Source organism: Eucalyptus grandis, chromosome 1, assembly GCF_016545825.1.
Source record: "Eucalyptus grandis isolate ANBG69807.140 chromosome 1, ASM1654582v1, whole genome shotgun sequence".
In the NCBI taxonomy this organism is placed as follows: Eukaryota; Viridiplantae; Streptophyta; class Magnoliopsida; order Myrtales; family Myrtaceae; genus Eucalyptus; species Eucalyptus grandis.
Window position 1 is genome coordinate 30747864 of NC_052612.1, and position 18194 is coordinate 30766057.

General features: G+C 41.6%; 1 protein-coding gene across 1 annotated transcript; it reads left to right on the forward strand.

Moving 5' to 3' along the window:
* The first annotated feature begins 4461 nt into the window (after positions 1–4461).
* On the forward strand, positions 4462–16262 carry LOC104438454 (protein ROS1A). The gene is made up of 21 exons (XM_039312107.1): positions 4462–4611; positions 4971–5073; positions 5164–5790; positions 6708–8348; positions 8447–8845; positions 9573–9663; positions 9752–11120; positions 11204–11283; positions 11516–11600; positions 11675–11766; positions 11842–11910; positions 12001–12037; positions 12162–12244; positions 12639–13079; positions 13439–13475; positions 13553–13610; positions 13762–13901; positions 13994–14059; positions 14136–14250; positions 14324–14362; positions 15847–16262. The coding sequence occupies exons 3-21, from the start codon at positions 5199–5201 to the stop codon at positions 15966–15968; spliced, it is 5556 nt and encodes a 1851-aa protein (XP_039168041.1). The 5' UTR covers positions 4462–4611; positions 4971–5073; positions 5164–5198; the 3' UTR covers positions 15969–16262.
* Positions 16263–18194: the final 1932 nt, after the last annotated feature.

Genomic DNA, 18194 nt, shown 5'->3' on the forward strand with positions numbered 1-18194 from the left:
TATCTCACGGGGAAAAAATATGATTTTCTGTGAAATCATCCCTTTTTGTTTAATGTAAGCAAAGCTATTAGACCTCCATTAATAGAAATGAAACCCATCAATGACAATTCTTACAAACAATCGAATTATTTTGGTTTGTATCACCCTATAATTAGGTTGTGGTCCACTAAAATTAGGTGGTAAGTTAACATTTTGAAACTTTTATTCTAACATACCTCACATATGCATCTCAATAATCTCTACCTCACATGTCGGTTTAATGTTAACTCTGCTCCCCCTTAGCTCAAGTATCCTTCTGTATGATATGGTCCTACGGAGACAACCCTGGCAAAGTAGGAGCAACCATAACTTTGTGCAAGTACGTAATCATCTCTACATGACAATGTAAAAGAATTATTTGTTTTCATTTTCTTATGACAAAGAAGTTGAGTTAGGATGACATGAGTTTTGAACTTATTAAATCTTTCATTAGCAAGGAAGAGGCAAGTCAAAATTTGAGCAATTAATCCAAGTATGGAATTGTTTGCACCTACTGATTTAGGCAACTTAATTTAGGTCATGTGACTAATCCACATAGAAGTTCGATCTTTAGCTAGTGCCAGCTACTACAACTTTATTTTCAATTTTTATATTTTTTATGCTTTTTGACTAAAGAGGGTATATAGAAGCATATTTAGAGAGCATAAAGCAATCATGGTGAGTATATAACTAATATAGCGGATGCATGAACCCTCTTGAGAGGTTGTGAGTACTATTGACTCCCCATTTCCCGGGCAAATAATTTTTTAAGGATAATCCCACCAAAAATCCTAATATCCCAAATTTTTATTCATTTTCTATACTAATGACCCAAAAATACCTTCCATTTGAATTGCCATTAAAAACTTCGCATGACAACGTGCATGGCTGTTGAAATGTCCTAGCTACGCTCTTGGTCAATGTGGTAGCGTGCATTTATCATCACATCAAATATGTTTGCTTGACGTTGCCCACGAAAGCTCTCACATCAAATTTTTAATGGCCATTGTACATTGAACTTTAACGAGAGGTATCTTTGACTCAATTAGTGATAAAAAAAAGTTTAGAGTATTGTACGATTTTTTGTGAAATCATCCCTTTTTGTTTAATGTAAGCAGAGCTATTAAACCTCTTCTAACATAAATGAGACCCATCAAAGACATTTGTTACAAACAATTGAATTATTTTTTTCTATATCATCCTATAATTAGGTTTCTAATCCACTAAAATTAGCTAGTAAGTTAACATTTTGAAACTTTTATTCTAATATATCTCACACATGCGTCTCAACAATCTCTCCCTCACACATAAGTTTGGTATTAGCTTTACTTTTCTTTAGCTCGGGTATTCTTCTGTATGATGTGGTCCTAGAGGAGCAACCATCGCTTTGCACAAGTATGTAATCATCTTTACCTAACGAATGTGAATGGATTATATGTTATTGTTTTCTTATATGTAATCATCTCTTGACGAAGAAGTTGAGTTAGGATGAGAAGAGTTTTGAACTTACTACATATTTTGTTGGTGTGGAAGAGACAAGTCAAAGTCTGAGCAATTAATCCAAGCATTGAATTGTTTGCACATGGTGATTTTGGCAACTTAGGCACTGTTTGGTAACCATCCAAGCAGTGCCTGATTCTGATTTTTTATTTCCAGAATCAGTTTAGGACGAGAATCGCGTTTGGTAAAATTTTTGTTTTCGGGACCAAATTTGTTCCCGGGAACAAATTGGGAAAAGAATTAAGAAAAAAAAAAAGTTAATTCTTATTCTGGGAACAAAATTGAGAATCAAAACTCTTCTTCTTCTTTTTCTTCTTCTTCATCGACCGCCATCTTGCAAGCGCCACCCGTCGCCACCCACCGCCATCCGTCGCCACCGGTCGCCGACAACTGGTCTGGCGAGGCCTCCCCAGATCTGGCGAGGCCGAGCCTTGCCGGTGGCTAGGCAAGCGTAAGGCTCACCCAACCCCGACGAGGCTCGGCCGACGAGGGCCGGCGACGCCGGTGAGGTCACCAGCCCTCGTCTAACCGGTTGCCGGACCGGCGACCGACCTGAAGAAGAAAAAGAATAGGAGAAAAAGAAAAGAAAAAGGGAAAAATATATATATAATATTTAAATATTAAAAGAAATTGATTTGGAATAAAATTAATTAACACGGTACCAAACATAATTCTATTCCAAAATTAGAAATTTTGGATAATTACGAAACGTATTCTTTTACTCAGAATCAGTTCCCGATAACATAATCAAAAATAATCATTTCTTATCAAAATATGTTCTCAGAAACTGAATCGTTACCAAACGCGCCCTTAATTTATGTTGCACAACTCCACTAATAGAACTTTATTTTCACATTCTATATTACCTATGTTTTTTTCCTAGGGAGGGTCTTTAGAAGCAGATTTAGAGAAAGTATGAAGTGGTCACGATGAGTATATAAGAGCGGATGCACAAACCCTCTTAACAAGTTGTGGGCATCGTTCACTCCCCATTTACCATGCAAATATTTTTTTTTTTAAATAACCCGACCAAAAATTTTAGTATCCCATATTTTTGTTCATATTTCCAATGTCTTAACCTTACCTCAATAACCCAAAAGTACCTTTCATCTGTGTGGCCATTAAAAAATTCGACATGATAGCTAGCATGACTGTTGAAAATTTGACCTGGCTAAGCTCTTGGTCAACGTGGCGGCGTGCGTCCATTATCACGTCAAATCCATTTGCCTAATGTTGTCCACAAAAGCTACCACATCAAAATTACACAACACCAATTTTCTATTGTAAGACTTTTACTAACATCTCAATAATTTCTCCCCATACGTCAGTTTAGTGTTAAGTTTGTTCTCTCTTAATTCAAATATCTTTCTATGTCAACATGTCTCAACTTGAATCTCCAACGCTTATCTTCATTCTAATCTCTTTCTCCAAGCTGAACCTTCAAGGCCTCATTTAATGCCCACTTTCAACTAGGTCTCTTTCGCTAGGTCAAACTATAAGGGTACTACACCATAACACTCACTTTCAACTAGTCCATTTCATCGGACCAAATGATAAAGCTATGCAGAAACTACACCAATTGCAAGATCCCTTCCTTGAAATACCGATACACATTAGGAGGAGTCACCAATCAACTATCGACATTATTGGGAGGGCATAGTAAAAAGCCAATACATACCCTCGTTCTAGTCTTTCCATGCTAAACCATGAAAACTACCATCGAAACCGCATTGCTACTACACCACAACACCCACTTTCAATTAGGTCTCTTTTGTCAGACCAAATCATAAGGCTACTACACAACAACTCTCACTTTTAATCCGGTCTCTTTCATTAGACTAAATCATAAGGCTATTTAAAAACCGCATTGATTATAGACTGCATTACTACATCACAACACCCACTTCCAATCAGGTCTCTTTTGTCAAACCGAACCATAAGGCTACTACACCACAATACTCACTTTCAATCCGGTCTATTTCACTAGAACAAACCACAAGGTTGTCCGAAAATTGCGTTAATTACAGACAACGTCGTCATGTCACAACGCCCAATTTCAGCTAGCTCTCTTTTGTCAAACCGAACCATAAGGCTACTGCACCACGACGCTCATTTTCAATTTGGTCTCTATCGCCAACCCGAATCATAGGATTGTTCGAAAACCGTATTGATCACAAGATTCTTTTCATTAGGTATTCACCTAATACGGTTACACATTGGGAAGAGTCGCCAATAAAATATTCAGTCAAATCTACTTTCACTTAAAGTTTCTCCCTTAATTCAGGTATCTCTCTACGTCAACAAGTTTTCAACTAAGTTACATTAAGTCCGCGCCACATAAGCGCGTGCATCTCAATGGATTAATGACCTTATTTGACAGCTGCCCTTATAAAATTGGGTAGATCGTTGTCCATCCTAATTCGACATCAGTTTTAGTTTTATTTTTCTAACGAGAAAAACGGACACGCTTATCATTCGATCCGATGTGGATTCCAGGTGACTTTTATGGAAGTTGCCCCCCAAATCGCAAAACAGTGCTCCGCCGCAAAGCGGGCTGGGAGCTCCACTAATCGGGAGGGTTTGACCGGTCGCGCAGGGAGCAATTAGTAAAGGGGACGAGGCCTTGGCGAACGGGGAGGGACAAGTGTCAGGCTGGAGAGGACAAGTGTTGAGCGGCAGGGGTGAACGTGGTCGATGGAGCGGACAGCAGACAAGGCGAGACCGACCCTCCCTCACGGGTTGAACCCCTCCCCTCCTCTTATCTAATTCCATAATTATACCCACTAATTAACCCAAAAAAATATTTTATTTACTTATTGCATGTATGCATGTATATCGATTACTTGGAGTTTTTTTTTTTTTTTTTTCTAACACACTTTTTATTTTTTTTTAAACGGGGAAAAAAAAGGGGGGTTATCGCTTTAAATAGCCCCACCTAAATAAAATAACAGCTTCTTTTCTTTCTGGGTTCGGTTTCTTCTGCTACTGCCTGCTGCTTTCTCGGTCTTGGTCTCGCACGAGAGCCGTTTTTGCTTCTTGTTCTTCTCTTCCGTTCCCAGCTGCTCCCGATCTCCGGCATTTACTAGCTTTCCAGTAAGTTTGTGATTTTTTTTCATCTTTTTTTCTCAAAAAAAGGGAAACTTCTTTTAGGGGGGATTAATTATTTTTGGGCTGGCATTTTTGGGTGTGGGAGTCACGAGTAAAATGTAGCAACAGTAGAGGATAAAGTGGCATTTTCTGAGGAGGGGGTTGGAGAAATACGTGGGGGATTTTTCTGTTTCTCCTACCTACTCGAATTAAAGAGAGAAACGGAGAGAGAGAGAAGCCCTTCTTCTCCAGCTCCCCCCTTTCTTGTCTTCATCAGTTCGCTTCCCGGTGTATCCTTCGCCGGAATTAGTAACGACCCATTTCGTTTTTTCCTCTGAATTTTCTCTTTTCTGGGGGCGTTGCAGGGGGTTCTTCTTGATCTTGAGGAGGTGATTCTGGAGGTGATTCTGGAGCAGATCAGCTCAGCTCTCTCGGCCCCCGTTGGTGTTTTGTCTGTAAAAAGCTTCGGTTCGTGATCTTGTTCTTACCCTTTCATGGTGGACTCGTAGATTCTGCAGCTTAGTTGCTCTGTTCCCGAGAAGCTGAATTTAACTGCAGAAATTTCGAACGGCTTACCTGAAACTGTGGATTATATGGAGGACCCGGGGGGGAAGGAGCTCGGAGCTCAGAGCTCGTGGATCCCGGCGACCCCGGCCAAGCCCATTTTGCCGCGGCCGGGGCCGGTCTGCGCGGACGCGCGAGAGACCGAGGCGAACGGCGAGGACTCGTCGGAATCGGACGAATTCCCGCCCGGTTTCGCCCCGATTTGGCGGGCCGGCGGGGCCGGTCCATCCAGCAGCTCGGGCTGTGGCCGCGGCGGTGGCGGTGGCGGTGGCGGCGGCGGCGGCGGCGGCGGTGGCACGGAGACCAAGGGGGGAGGCCTCGACGATCTGGCGGCCGCCGGCTTCTACGGCCAGGAGGAGACCGCTGGGATGTGGCCGAATCTGTCGGTCTCGGCTGGCCTTGGGGTAGAGAGCGGTCACTTCCGGGGCCTGTTGGCCCTGGTGGATGCTGCGGCCATGGGAGGGCCGCCGGACGAACGCCCAAGGAGCTCTTTCATCTCCTTCTCCGATCCACACGGGAGCGGTCCGTGGCCGTCCCCGAGCCGCGCGGACTTCAGGGCCGCCAAGCCCGATCCTCCGCACCGTCCATGGGTCGATGGAAACCAGTGGGCAAGTTTTCCGGGTGAGTTCGGACTGATCTTCTTTGGGACTTGCGCATCCGCTTCTTTTTCAACCGTCTTAAACTGACACGACATGACACGTCATCATAATTTGATTTACATGTCAGTGTAACTGACTAAACCCGACGAATCATGTGGACCCACGTCGGCGCCCGGATCCACTTGCATATGTGCACGTGGATCCATAGGCCGTCGAGATTTGTTTTATTTTTTATGAAATATTTTTATGATCAATCGAAATTCGACTTTATTTTATATTCGACTGGTATACACCACGTCATCACTTGACACGTGAGTCTCGGTCAAATATTCGATACGGTCGAACTTTTTAGAATTTCTCATAAGTTTTAGGTATTCAATATAAAATATCACCCGGGCCCACCAACACAGGGTCCCCCAAATCAAACCCTTTATCGATTAAAAGGTGTATTAATATATTAATTAATCGAAATTTGACTTTTTCCATTGTTTAACGATTACCTTAATATCTTGTCGTCCGATGGCTTATCCACTAAAATGCTATAAATGCGCCATGCTTAACTTTTTGGGTCGTTTCTGGTACGCCTATAGGCTATAACCCCGCCATACTTCTTAACGTATAATATATTTATGCTACCCAGTTCACATGGTACAGTGAAAAGATATCCAAGCTAAAGAAAATATAAGTGACGAGCTGATGCAAAGAAACGGTTGAGTGAGCGATTCATCTTGACCGTGTATGAGGATGTCGGACTCGAGAAGGTAGAGATTAGTAGTTAGCATGGCGATGACTGAGAAGGACGCGAATATGGAGTCATGCGGTACAGAAGATGTTTCACAACCGCAGTCTAGTCCTTTCACATGCACTTGCATATTAGTCAGATTGCATCATCTCCATTGATTGCTCGATCTGAAACTTATGCATCGCCGTGTCGTGCAGATGGGCTTGCAAATGCTCAAATACACGCATACGACCTGAACTTGCCACCCTCGGCGGCTGAAGATGCAATGTCGAAAGGATCGATCCATTTTGCGCCAATTACCCCGGAAAAGGCTCTTGGAGTGGAAAAGAGAATTGCTTCTCAAATGCCCAGCATATGCATGTATGAGAGGCGGAGGCTTGAGCATAACATGGAGGAGGTGGACAGAGATGTCACCAAGAGGCTTGGACCTGAGAATGGTCAACAAGATAAAGAGCTCCAAGAGCCGGTGATGGGGTCGCCATCTTCTGCTGTTTCCACATTCATGGAGAATCACGACCCTGAGAAGGGAGACGCCCAGATCATGAACAAAACTCCGCAACAGAAGTCGAGAAGGAAAAAACACAGGCCAAAGGTAGTGAAAGAGGTAAAGCCGAAAAGGACTCCAAGGTCTACGGCTTCAAAGCCTGCTGATGGGGGGAAGACCACAGTTAAGAGAAAATACGTGAGGAGAAAAGGAGTTGAGAAAACACCAGCTTTACCCGAGGAAGGGGCTGAGAACTCCTCCGTTGATCCAAAAGTACGCCAGCCGCCCAAAAAGTCCTGCAGGAAGGCCTTGAACTTCGACATCGAAGAACAGCCAATGGAAAAGACACTTCACGCATCAGCGTCTGTTTCAGAATCACCAGCACAGGATCTCCAAGAAACTAGAAGCGTTCAGCAGAACGTAAGCGAGCAGCTTGCCCAAGAATTTGAGGTCTTTCTAGAAAACAGAAACAAAAGTGAACTTGACTGCAGCACAGATCCAAAGAAGAAAGACTACATTTCAACAACCGAACAGGGCATGGTAGATATGAGTTTTGTCCAGGATAACCATAATCCAGAGCACTCAGATGCTGGTTATGCAAGGAGGATCCTCAACAAGAAAGGCCAATTGACCAGCAACAATGGATGCGAAACCATTGCACAGGTCATCCCAAGAGCCTATCCAGAAGCATGGGGAAAAGTTCAGGAGGCTTCCTACTGCAGCGAGGGCACAACTTTGGTGGGGGAATACAAAGCACAATGTAAGAGGAAATTAGATACTTGTGAACTTTCAAAATTTGGCAGCACAAATTTTGTCGGAGCCCAATACAATAGCTTAGAAGCATACATGGCAACGTCTTGGGTCCACTTCCCGGTGATACATAAGAGGAAAAGAACGGAGAAGGTGCAGCAAAATACGGGGACAGCTCACGCTTCCACAGCTAAAGTTACTGACTGGAGCACTCCACCCCAACCCAATTCCTTTTATACAGCTACAACTAGAGAGTTCGGAGCAGAACTCGAGAATAGCCAACATAGTGTCGGATGTCTCCTAGAAATTAATCAAAGAAACAAGACGACCAAAAAGAGATCCAGGGCTCCAACTCGGGTACGAGATTTTGCCTCATTAATCAGGCTCCTACCAGATGATTCACACAAACAAGCAGAATACAGCTACTCACAGAAATCGCACTCTTGCATAGAAGCCCTTCTAGAGGAGATACAATCGACACTGTCAAGAAAGAAGCGGACTAAGAAGAGACTCTCTCTTGTTACTTCAGCCTATGGTAGTGCATTGCAAATGCATGGACCACTTATGATGCACAATAATCAAAGCACTCTTAACAGATCATCAGGTACCTAAGCAAAAAGTCACCCATCCTTTGGGTTGGCTGGTCCAATCATGTTCAAGAGACCCTAATCTATAAACTGATTGATTTCTTATTTCTTGCAGGGGCTCAAACAGAGTTACTGTGGAGACAAATGACCTCTTTAGATGCAATCATCAAACAATTGGAGCAATTAGATATCAACAGAGAGACGGATGGAATTCAAAATTCATTAGCATCATATGAAATGACGAATCACGAGCACAATGCACTTGTTCTCTATAAGAGGGATGGGACCGTCGTGCCTTTCGACAATTCATTTGGTCCAATGAAGAAACGACGCCCACGACCAAAAGTTGACCTTGATGAAGAAACCGGCCGAGTGTGGAAGCTTCTTTTGGAAAATATAAATAGTGAAGGTATTGATGGAACAAATGAAGAGAAGGCAAGATGGTGGGAGGAAGAACGGAGAGTCTTCCAGGGGCGTGCAGACTCATTTATCGCACGTATGCATCTTGTTCAAGGTATGTATCTATATTCAAAGGATCCATGTGACCTCCAAAAACCAATCTGCCCATTAGGTGGATAATGATCAAGTCCACAGTACTACCAAAATTTAAGATAGCTGATTAAGTTGTTCCTCATCAAAGCCCAACTAATCTATTTCCCCAACTGCCTTGTGAGAGAGAAACAGAGAGCATTATTCACGTTAGAGCACAAATGGAACTTACCCCTACTGGATCCCCTCATTCTGTGCTGACCCGAGCCATGCAATTAACATGGACCAGGTCTATAACTTGCTAAGCTTCAAAAGTGCCAAGAGATTTCTCCAATGACCTTTTAGATTAAGTGATGACAATACCTACTAAACCCTTTGCTAAATGACACTAAGTGGGAGAATTCGAGAGGATAACAGAGAAGTTGCAAATTCTCTAATAAAGCAGTTAAAGCACAAGTGTTGACTGTAGAAATCACAGTTACCTGTCAAGTAATAGAAGCAGTGCAGCAAATAAGGATTACAAACAGACTATATAAAAAGTTTCCCTTAAAGCAATTGTAATAATTATTCACCAAGTCCATACAAAATTCAAAGTGCTGATACTAACACATGTCTTTCAAGAAGTTCACTGCCCTTATGTGACAGCTCACATGTTGTTCAAGAAGTTCACTGCACCTATGTGACAGCCCTCAGCCATTACTTATCGACTTCACCAACTGCTTAAAGAAGATAAACGTGATGTATCTCTGCAGGTGACAGACGCTTTTCTCCATGGAAAGGATCAGTGGTTGATTCAGTTGTAGGAGTTTTTCTAACTCAAAATGTATCAGACCATCTGTCTAGGTAAATTGGCATTTCTGATACAATGTACTTGACATCTTCCTATCTTTCACTGAGAAGGATTCTCTCTCCCATTTTCTTGCTTTTGCAGTTCAGCATTCATGTCAATGGCATCACGTTTTCCCCAAAAATCAATCCCCAAAATGTGCTCTGATGAAGGAACTGCAATAATTATCAATGAACCAGACACGGACATCTCGGAGATGGAGTACCCCTTGAGTGAAAAAGATCTAAACGAAACAGTGTGTGGCCAGAGCTCAATCACTAACAATGAATATGAGAAGAATGAAACAAAAGAGGTTGTCAACAGCAATAATTTTGTCAGAAGCAAACCTTGTAGCATTAGAATAGCAGATGAACCAAAATGCCAGATGTCAAATTCAAGTACAAGTGTTTCAGAGAAGTTCTCTTCTTTCATTGAAGATATTTCAACTGCTGAAATAACCCAAATAGAGGAGGGTCATATCAAAGGAGATGGGAAAGCAGAAAGTTCGTCTCCAAATTCAGTAATATCATCTCAAAGTTCTGTGGACTCGCCACCACCTCAGGCTGCTGAAAGGAGAGGATCAAGTTCAGATGTTTTGATGAATACTTTTTTCAAAACCGACAGCTTGGAAGGTTTACAGTCATTTATGCAGCTATTGGATATGGCTGGCTCAAATGTTCCACTAGAGCCGTCTGTTCGTGAAATTGAAGATGTGTCAGTTAACAAGAACATGGAGAATGTAGTGAGTAAATCCAGTGAGATGGAGGATGGTGAGGAAACGCCGCAAACAGACACTTCATGTAGAAGATCTGCCTCAAATTTCACCAGCTGTCTGGGATTTTCAGAAGTTGAGTGCCCAAAAAAGGTCATACAAGAAACCAACTCTTCTGAGAGTTCCAAAAATGAGGAGCAAATTATCCAGGATGAAGCAGCAATAAGTTTCGCTATAACAGACAGTAAGACAACAGAGATTTGTGTAGAAACGCGTGAGCATTCAGTCAAGAATAATCAACCATGCAACAGCTGTCTAGGAGATAGGCCTGCTGTGGACCGTGAGATTGTACCTGAAGCAGCGTGTCAAGGGGAAACCAATAAAATACAGACAAATGTGTACTTCTCAGAACTTTCAGGGGAAAAAGAAAGCACAGGCACAAGGGACATTTCAAAAAGTGCTGATCAAGAATCTGCAGATGCACACCCTTCTAAGCATGGTCTTTCGCTAACTGACGAATCAAACAAGATGAATATAAGAAATACGAAAGGAAAGAGTCGCGGTGCTGGTAAGGAAAAAAAAGAAGATTTCGACTGGGATAGCTTAAGAAGACAGGCAGAATCCAAAGGAAGTAAAAGAGTAAGGACGCCAAACACAATGGACTCTGTGGACTGGGAAGCTGTCAGATGTGCAGATGTCAATGAAATTGCTGATGCCATCAAGGAACGAGGAATGAATAATGTACTTGCAGGAAGAATCAAGGTACTACACAAAACATTAGTTAAATTACCATTAGTTACACGGAGGAGGCTTCATATGATATCATGAGCCTGGGCAATGTGCAGGATTTCCTCAATCGGCTTGTGAGAGAACATGGAAGCGTTGATCTAGAATGGCTCAGGGATGTTCCACCTGACAAAGCAAAGTATGGTCTAAAACACTTCTGGTTTCATTTGCACATCATGGCAAAATGCATTCATAGACAAGTGTCTTTCTATCGAAGTCAAATGCTTGTTATCTTTTATCATAAACGTGAGTTTCATATGTTTTCCCCAGTAACTGTTATTATAAAGGTACTCTGATGTGAGGCAATGTTGGTTCTTCAGTCATACAAATGGAACTGTCTTTGATCCTCACATCTGGCTTGGGCTTTGTAGAGAATTTCTGCTCAGCATGAGAGGCTTGGGGTTGAAGAGCGTCGAGTGTGTGCGGCTTTTAACACTCCACCACCTTGCTTTTCCAGTAAGTTTAAGCCATAACCAGATAATTCATCATTGTTTTGACAGATGATGTCAGCTAGCTGCCATTGTGAACAGGTAGACACAAATGTTGGACGAATAGCTGTAAGGCTTGGATGGGTACCACTGCAACCATTGCCTGAGTCACTTCAATTGCATCTCTTAGAACTGTATGTATCATCCAGCCACTTATTAACCGATTCAACAAACCTGCTATGCACATACTAATCTCTGGGTTTGTACAGCTATCCTGTCTTGGAATCTATTCAACAATATCTATGGCCAAGATTGTGCAAGCTCGATCAGAGAACATTGTAAGGATACTATTTCCTAATTTGGTGCACAGTACCTACTCTAGATGGAATTTACAACAATCAGTAAAGTAACAAAATCTTTGCATGCAGGTATGAGCTGCATTACCAGATGATAACATTTGGAAAGGTATGATATTATTCAGTTCGAGGTTCTCTTTTTTGTTCTCCCCTTTTATGCCGCTCCAGATTAAGTATTCAGTTACAGTACCCATGGCAGTTCAGAATGATCAACAGATGTGAAATTAATGCAGGTCTTCTGCACAAAAAGCAAGCCAAATTGCAATGCCTGTCCTATGAGGGGAGAATGCAGACACTTTGCAAGTGCTTTTGCAAGGTATCATCATCACCAGCAATTATGTTCCTGTCCTGTCCTGTGTGAACACAGCCATATTAAGTTCCACACAAACAAGACCACTACTTCCAAAATAACTTTGTTTTAGATGCATAAAATTTAAAGCTGAAAAGTATGGCCTAGGCAAAAAGTACAGCAATAGATGCACCTACTTAGTTTAAGGAAGATGTTAATTCTAGAAAATGTAACTTTCCACATCCAATTATAACTTTTTTTTGGGGGGGGCTTAGTTGAGGACTAATTACTGTTTTCTTTTCTTGTGATGATGATACTTCAATAGCAATAGGTAGAGTGAATGTCATTATCACAGTGCTGCAAATAGTACCTGAGAAGAACACATGTTTTTCTGTATATTGAGCACTCATATTTTGTGCAGTGCAAGGCTTGCTTTACCCGGGCCGGAGGAAAAGAGCATAGTGAGTGCAATGGGAAGAAATATAGCCAGCCAAAACATTGGTGAGAAATTGCCTCTGTCTTTACCACTGGCAAAGGAGAACTTAGAAGAACAGCAAGAAGCAAGACCTGGAGCAACTAACTGTCAACCTATTATAGAGGAACCTGCAACCCCAGAACCAGACTGCACTCAGATAGCAGAAAATGACATGGAGGATATGTTTTCAGATGATTTCAACGACATTCCTACGATCAAACTTAACATGGAAGAGTTCACCCAGAATTTACAGAAGTACATGCAGCACAACATGGACCTTCAAGAAGATGACATGTCAAAAGCTTTAGTTGCTTTAACCCCAGAAGCTGCCTCCATTCCTGTGCCTAAGCTTAAAAATGTGAGCCGGCTACGGACAGAGCACCTAGTGTAAGTCTAAACTTCTTGACCACTCAAGTGACTCACATATGATTCTCATTCTTTGAATGTAATAAAACCTTCCATGATGGCGAGACATTTTAGTAGACAATGATAATGGCATTTTCTATTTCTGCCCTATAATCTTTCCAAATCAATTCAACCTATTTCAAATAACTGTCAGATATGATATTCCATGAGACCTAGACCAGCCAAGGACATCAAAGTATAAGAGAAAACAAGATTCTTGATGAGGATAGCCTTAGATCCAGATGGAAGAAAAGTCTCAATTTACTATCGCACCAAGTGAAACGTATATAGGAGTCAAATGGTTCTCTACAATCTTATAGTTTTTGTTTACTGTCTTGCAGGTATGAAATACCAGAGGGACACCCTCTTATGCATGGGGTCAGTTAAAATTGCATCGTCTTGGAAATATAACAATGTGCATTTACTTTGTGTTAATGTCATTTTCCCATATGCAGCTGGACAAGCTAGAAGCAGATGATCCATCCAAATACCTCCTTGCAATATGGACACCAGGTGAGTAAAAATAATAAACAAGCTTAAAGAGTCCAAGTTCATGACATTTTGATGGCAGTTTGCAGTGATATCAACAATAAAAAATAGAAAATTTTGGGCCAAGTTGACTCTAGTGTTTTTGTTTGGGTGTTTGAAATGGTTTCGTAATCAGGTGAAACAGCTTCTTCTGTTCAACCACCTGAACATAGGTGCAATTCCCAAGAGTTTGGCACGCTTTGCAATGAAATAACTTGTGTGTCGTGTAACAGTATAAGAGAGGCAAATTCGCAGACTGTTCGTGGGACATTTCTGGTTAGAATAGCCATAATCTCAGTATCTATTCTGTACATAGCAGTATCTCAGTTAATGAAATCCATCTGATTGGAGTATACCTGATTAAGCAGATACCATGCCGTACAGCAATGAGGGGGAGTTTTCCGCTAAATGGCACATATTTTCAAGTTAACGAGGTCGATTATGCTCTGATGTCTACATTACTGAACACCTTCCCTTAAGGTCATGCTAACAGTGACTGCTATAATGCAGGTATTTGCTGACCATGAGACAAGTATAAATCCTATAGATGTTCCTAGGAGTTTGTTGTGGAAACTTCAAAGGAGGACTGTGTACTTTGGAACCTCTATACCAACAATATTCAAGGGTAAACAATGAAAAACAATTGCTGAGTACCACAATGTCTTAATGGCTTCTAAAAGCTGGTCTTTGTATTATAGGTTTGTCAACAGAAGGCATTCAGCACTGCTTCTGGAGAGGTGTGTAAATGGCCAATCCACTTTTTACGATATTGTGCTAATTATTATATTTAATTAACTGCTTTCTTGGATTTTTAATGAATATGCAGAACTCTCAGATTTAGGAAGAAAAAAGTGCACTTATTTTTGCTTCAATCTTAAAGGCATCTGAAATCAGTAGACCAAAGAAGTCAGTTTTACATAAGGCAATTAGCGGCAGGGCCCACAAGACTCTGAATAGTGTCTGACTAATCAGGCCAAAGCATGACTAGCAATGGTTTCTGATGGCTAGTTGACAAAATTTTCTATTTCTACTATAATAGGTGAAAGGCAACAATATGCATCATCATCTCTATAGTCTCTACAAAGAATTATATGATCATTATCATAGATGATTCTATATTCACACAGTCAAGTATCACTTTAAGTGATCTGAAGACCTGATCCTAACAGGGGTTAAGAATGCCATCCTCTAAACCTCCGATTCCCCACTCACCCTGCATCCCCATCCCCATCCCCATCTTTGCAGTCATATCTCCTTGCGCCTCCATTATAGTATACCTTGACTTAGTAAGCTCCTTTGGAACTCATGCCCAGCTTCAATATTTTAGATGCTTTAGACATCCAATAAAAATCTAAGAAATAATTGCCAGTGTTGGCTATATAATAGTTAGTAAGTGTGACAACTTGAGTTCTCATCCTTTCAAATCAGCTTCAATATTTAAGATGCTTTAGACATCTAATAAAACTCTCAGAAAATTGTCAGTGTTGTCTATATAATTGTTAGTAAATGTGACAACTTGAGTTCTCATCTTTTCAGATCATGTATTCCTATGAAATGGAGTCATATACACGATCAACTGGCTGCCCATTTGAGATTAGCAGTGTCTTCACCAAGGGCTTCCTAAAGCCTTGTGAAGGATTCGTGAAGCATTTAGTCTGTTAAATCTTTCTAAGTGCTTCATTTCCAAATGTCTCTCTTCCAGAGAATCTAGGTCTACATAGGTTTTGTCTATTTAATGTTTCTTACGCAGCCAACAAAGAACATATGAGAAGAAAATCAACGTTGAAACATGATGCAATACAGAATCATGACAATGCCCAGTAGGATGGCTAAAAAAGTGATCCTCTCTATAAGTGGAAAAAGTTGAGAAGATGCTCAATCAGCTCTGGAATGTCGAGCATCTCTGGCAATAAATATGTCTTGGAAAATGGATATATCAAGAATGACACGAGCTCTCATGTCCTCAAATAAATTGACTGGAGTTCCTTCACTCCAGACGAAATAATGCATCCTAAGGGGTTGGAGCTGCCTAGACCAGAGATTCTTTACTTCGTAATATATCCAAGGCAAATAGTGCATACTGACAAAATACTTCGTAGGCAACGCCTATTAGGCATAAACGTCTTGTTCTATGAGCATCTTCCATGCAATCATGTGCATTGGAAGAAAATGCTACAATAGCAATTAACTACTGTGCTGACAAGGAATTTGCAATTTGCAGGATTTGTTTGTGTGCGGGGATTTGATAGGAAAACACGGGCACCCCGTCCATTGATGGCCAGGCTGCACTTTCCGGCTAGTAAGTTACCTAAGAACAAAGGTAAGAAGGGCGATGGTCAATAATGCACACTATATCAGGTGCCGGCAAGAGCAGATCAATAACCATGTTAGGCGAAGCATTTGAGGAACCATGCCTTGGATAGCGAATTCCGGCAACCGTGCGAACCATGGCCAGAAGTTCCGCAAAGCAGAGATTTTAGGGATTAATGAGGTTGTTGTAGTTACTCATCTCGTGCTCGTGTTTGAGCCATTCTTTCATGTCAGTATACAACTCTGGAAGCTTTGGACTATGGAAGATTTTTCACAGGGCTATGCAAAAGCGGGGAGATAGTTTTAAGCTATAGAATTCCAGCTACAGTGTACAGAAGCATTGCTTGAGAGAGAAGCTGGCGGCTTGTACTTTCAAAGGCTGTGAGGTCCATTTAGGAAGTATCCCATCACACATCTCTTCATCCTCTTCACATGAAAGCTCCTTTACTCATCATATATTATCACAAGAATGGTGAAAGAAATTCAAATAAAAAAATTAAAAAAAAAAAAGGTAGAAGTATATACCCTCAAACAAGTACGCAGGGGACAATTTGTGCGGGTAAAAAGGCTGGTAAGAAATTCGTCACTTACAATTCCCGTCTAGCAAAAGCCTCGCCCTGGATGCGTGCTTACTCATTAAGCCCATCTTCATCATTGCCGTATGCACTTGTGCCTACTTTTGGAAGCCTCTGCGAACAAAACACACATCAGAATAGCACTCATGACCCTACATTTTCTACACTAACATAAAGTAGGATGTCACAGTGAGCCCGCGAGTGTTTCATAAGCGTGGAGTACGCTGCCGTGCCTTCGCCATTCACCCCCACTGGCATTGCACAGCTACTAGGAGTAATTAGACCCAAGCTATAAGAAACATCTTAGGAGTTTAGGACTTTTTTTTCTATCACACAACTAGATCTTCTCATGTGCCTTTCGTCGAATGCCCTCGAAGAAGAAAAATATCAGCAACAGAATAGAATCTCACTATGAATATCCAGACTGCGTACTATCTTACCGAGGGAAACATTGAGACACGGCGTAATGTCTACACTGCAAAGACAGTTTAGAAAACCCAAGCCCGTCCGAACAATCAGACAGATAAAACTAGAAGCTGCCTCAATATGGATGAATCGTCCATATGGCCTATAAACAATCTGGACGAACGACCTTCATCCAACCAATTCACCTGGAGAAAAATGCCAGATCCCAACATGAATCGACATCGACCGAGTACTGGTAGATCTTGCGCGTCATAGATCGATCCAGAGCGTAGTCGTGGCCGCGTGACAGACATTATAGAACGGCGGAAATCAGTCGCGCGACGAGGCGAAACAAGCAGGAAAGAAGAATCCAGGCATTTGACACGACCTCGATTGGACACGAATCGAATCGCCCCGAGCCGAGACGTATCGGTTCGACCCCGGCGATCGGACGACCAGTCGAATCCGAGCGCGTGCGCAAGGTCGCAGATTCGGAAGCTTACCGGATCCGGAAGACGAATCGCGGCGGCCGGCGGCGGATGGAGGAACCGCTCGCCGGAAGAGTCGCCAGAAGGCGGCGCGGTCCGCGATGCTTCTCCCATTTTTCCGATCTCTTTTTCTCCTCCTCCGTCTCTTCTGCGGAGGCTTGTGGCTTGAGAGAGTTTTTTCCCTCGTGATTTTTGGTTTTTCGCGGCCGGGTGCGCTCGAAATGGCGCGAAACGGGAATCCGGGGCTTTAAGTACGGCGCCCCGAATTTTATTTTTTTTTATTATTTTTTTAGCGCTTTACCGAGCAAGGCATGCTGAAAGAGAGAGAGGGGGGGAGATATGGACTTTGAAGTTGCTTTCGAATACTATGAATAATTCACAAGTGAGACTCTCTATACGTTTTGCAGGAAAATGAATTATTTTGAAATTATTTTCTGAAAATGGTCGCTTGTGTTATATTTTTAAAAAAATGAATTAATTGAATATGTATTTATCTTTTATAAAAGTATTTAAACATGAAGTGTTGTCAATGGAGAAAATATTTTCCATTAACTAATTATCTGATTTATATAAGTGATTGTTTTTAGAAAATTATTTTACAAATCATTCATTATCCACAAAAACAAATGAAGCCTTTAAAATAAGTGAATCATGCTTTGCGAAGATTTATCATACACCATTAGTTCCCTTTCTTTGATGGATGGGTACATTGAAGTTGAACAACCTCTCTCCTTCTTTTTTTCCATTATACATCTTACCAGAAAAAGTAGTTCTCAAAATAGTTCTCTCTC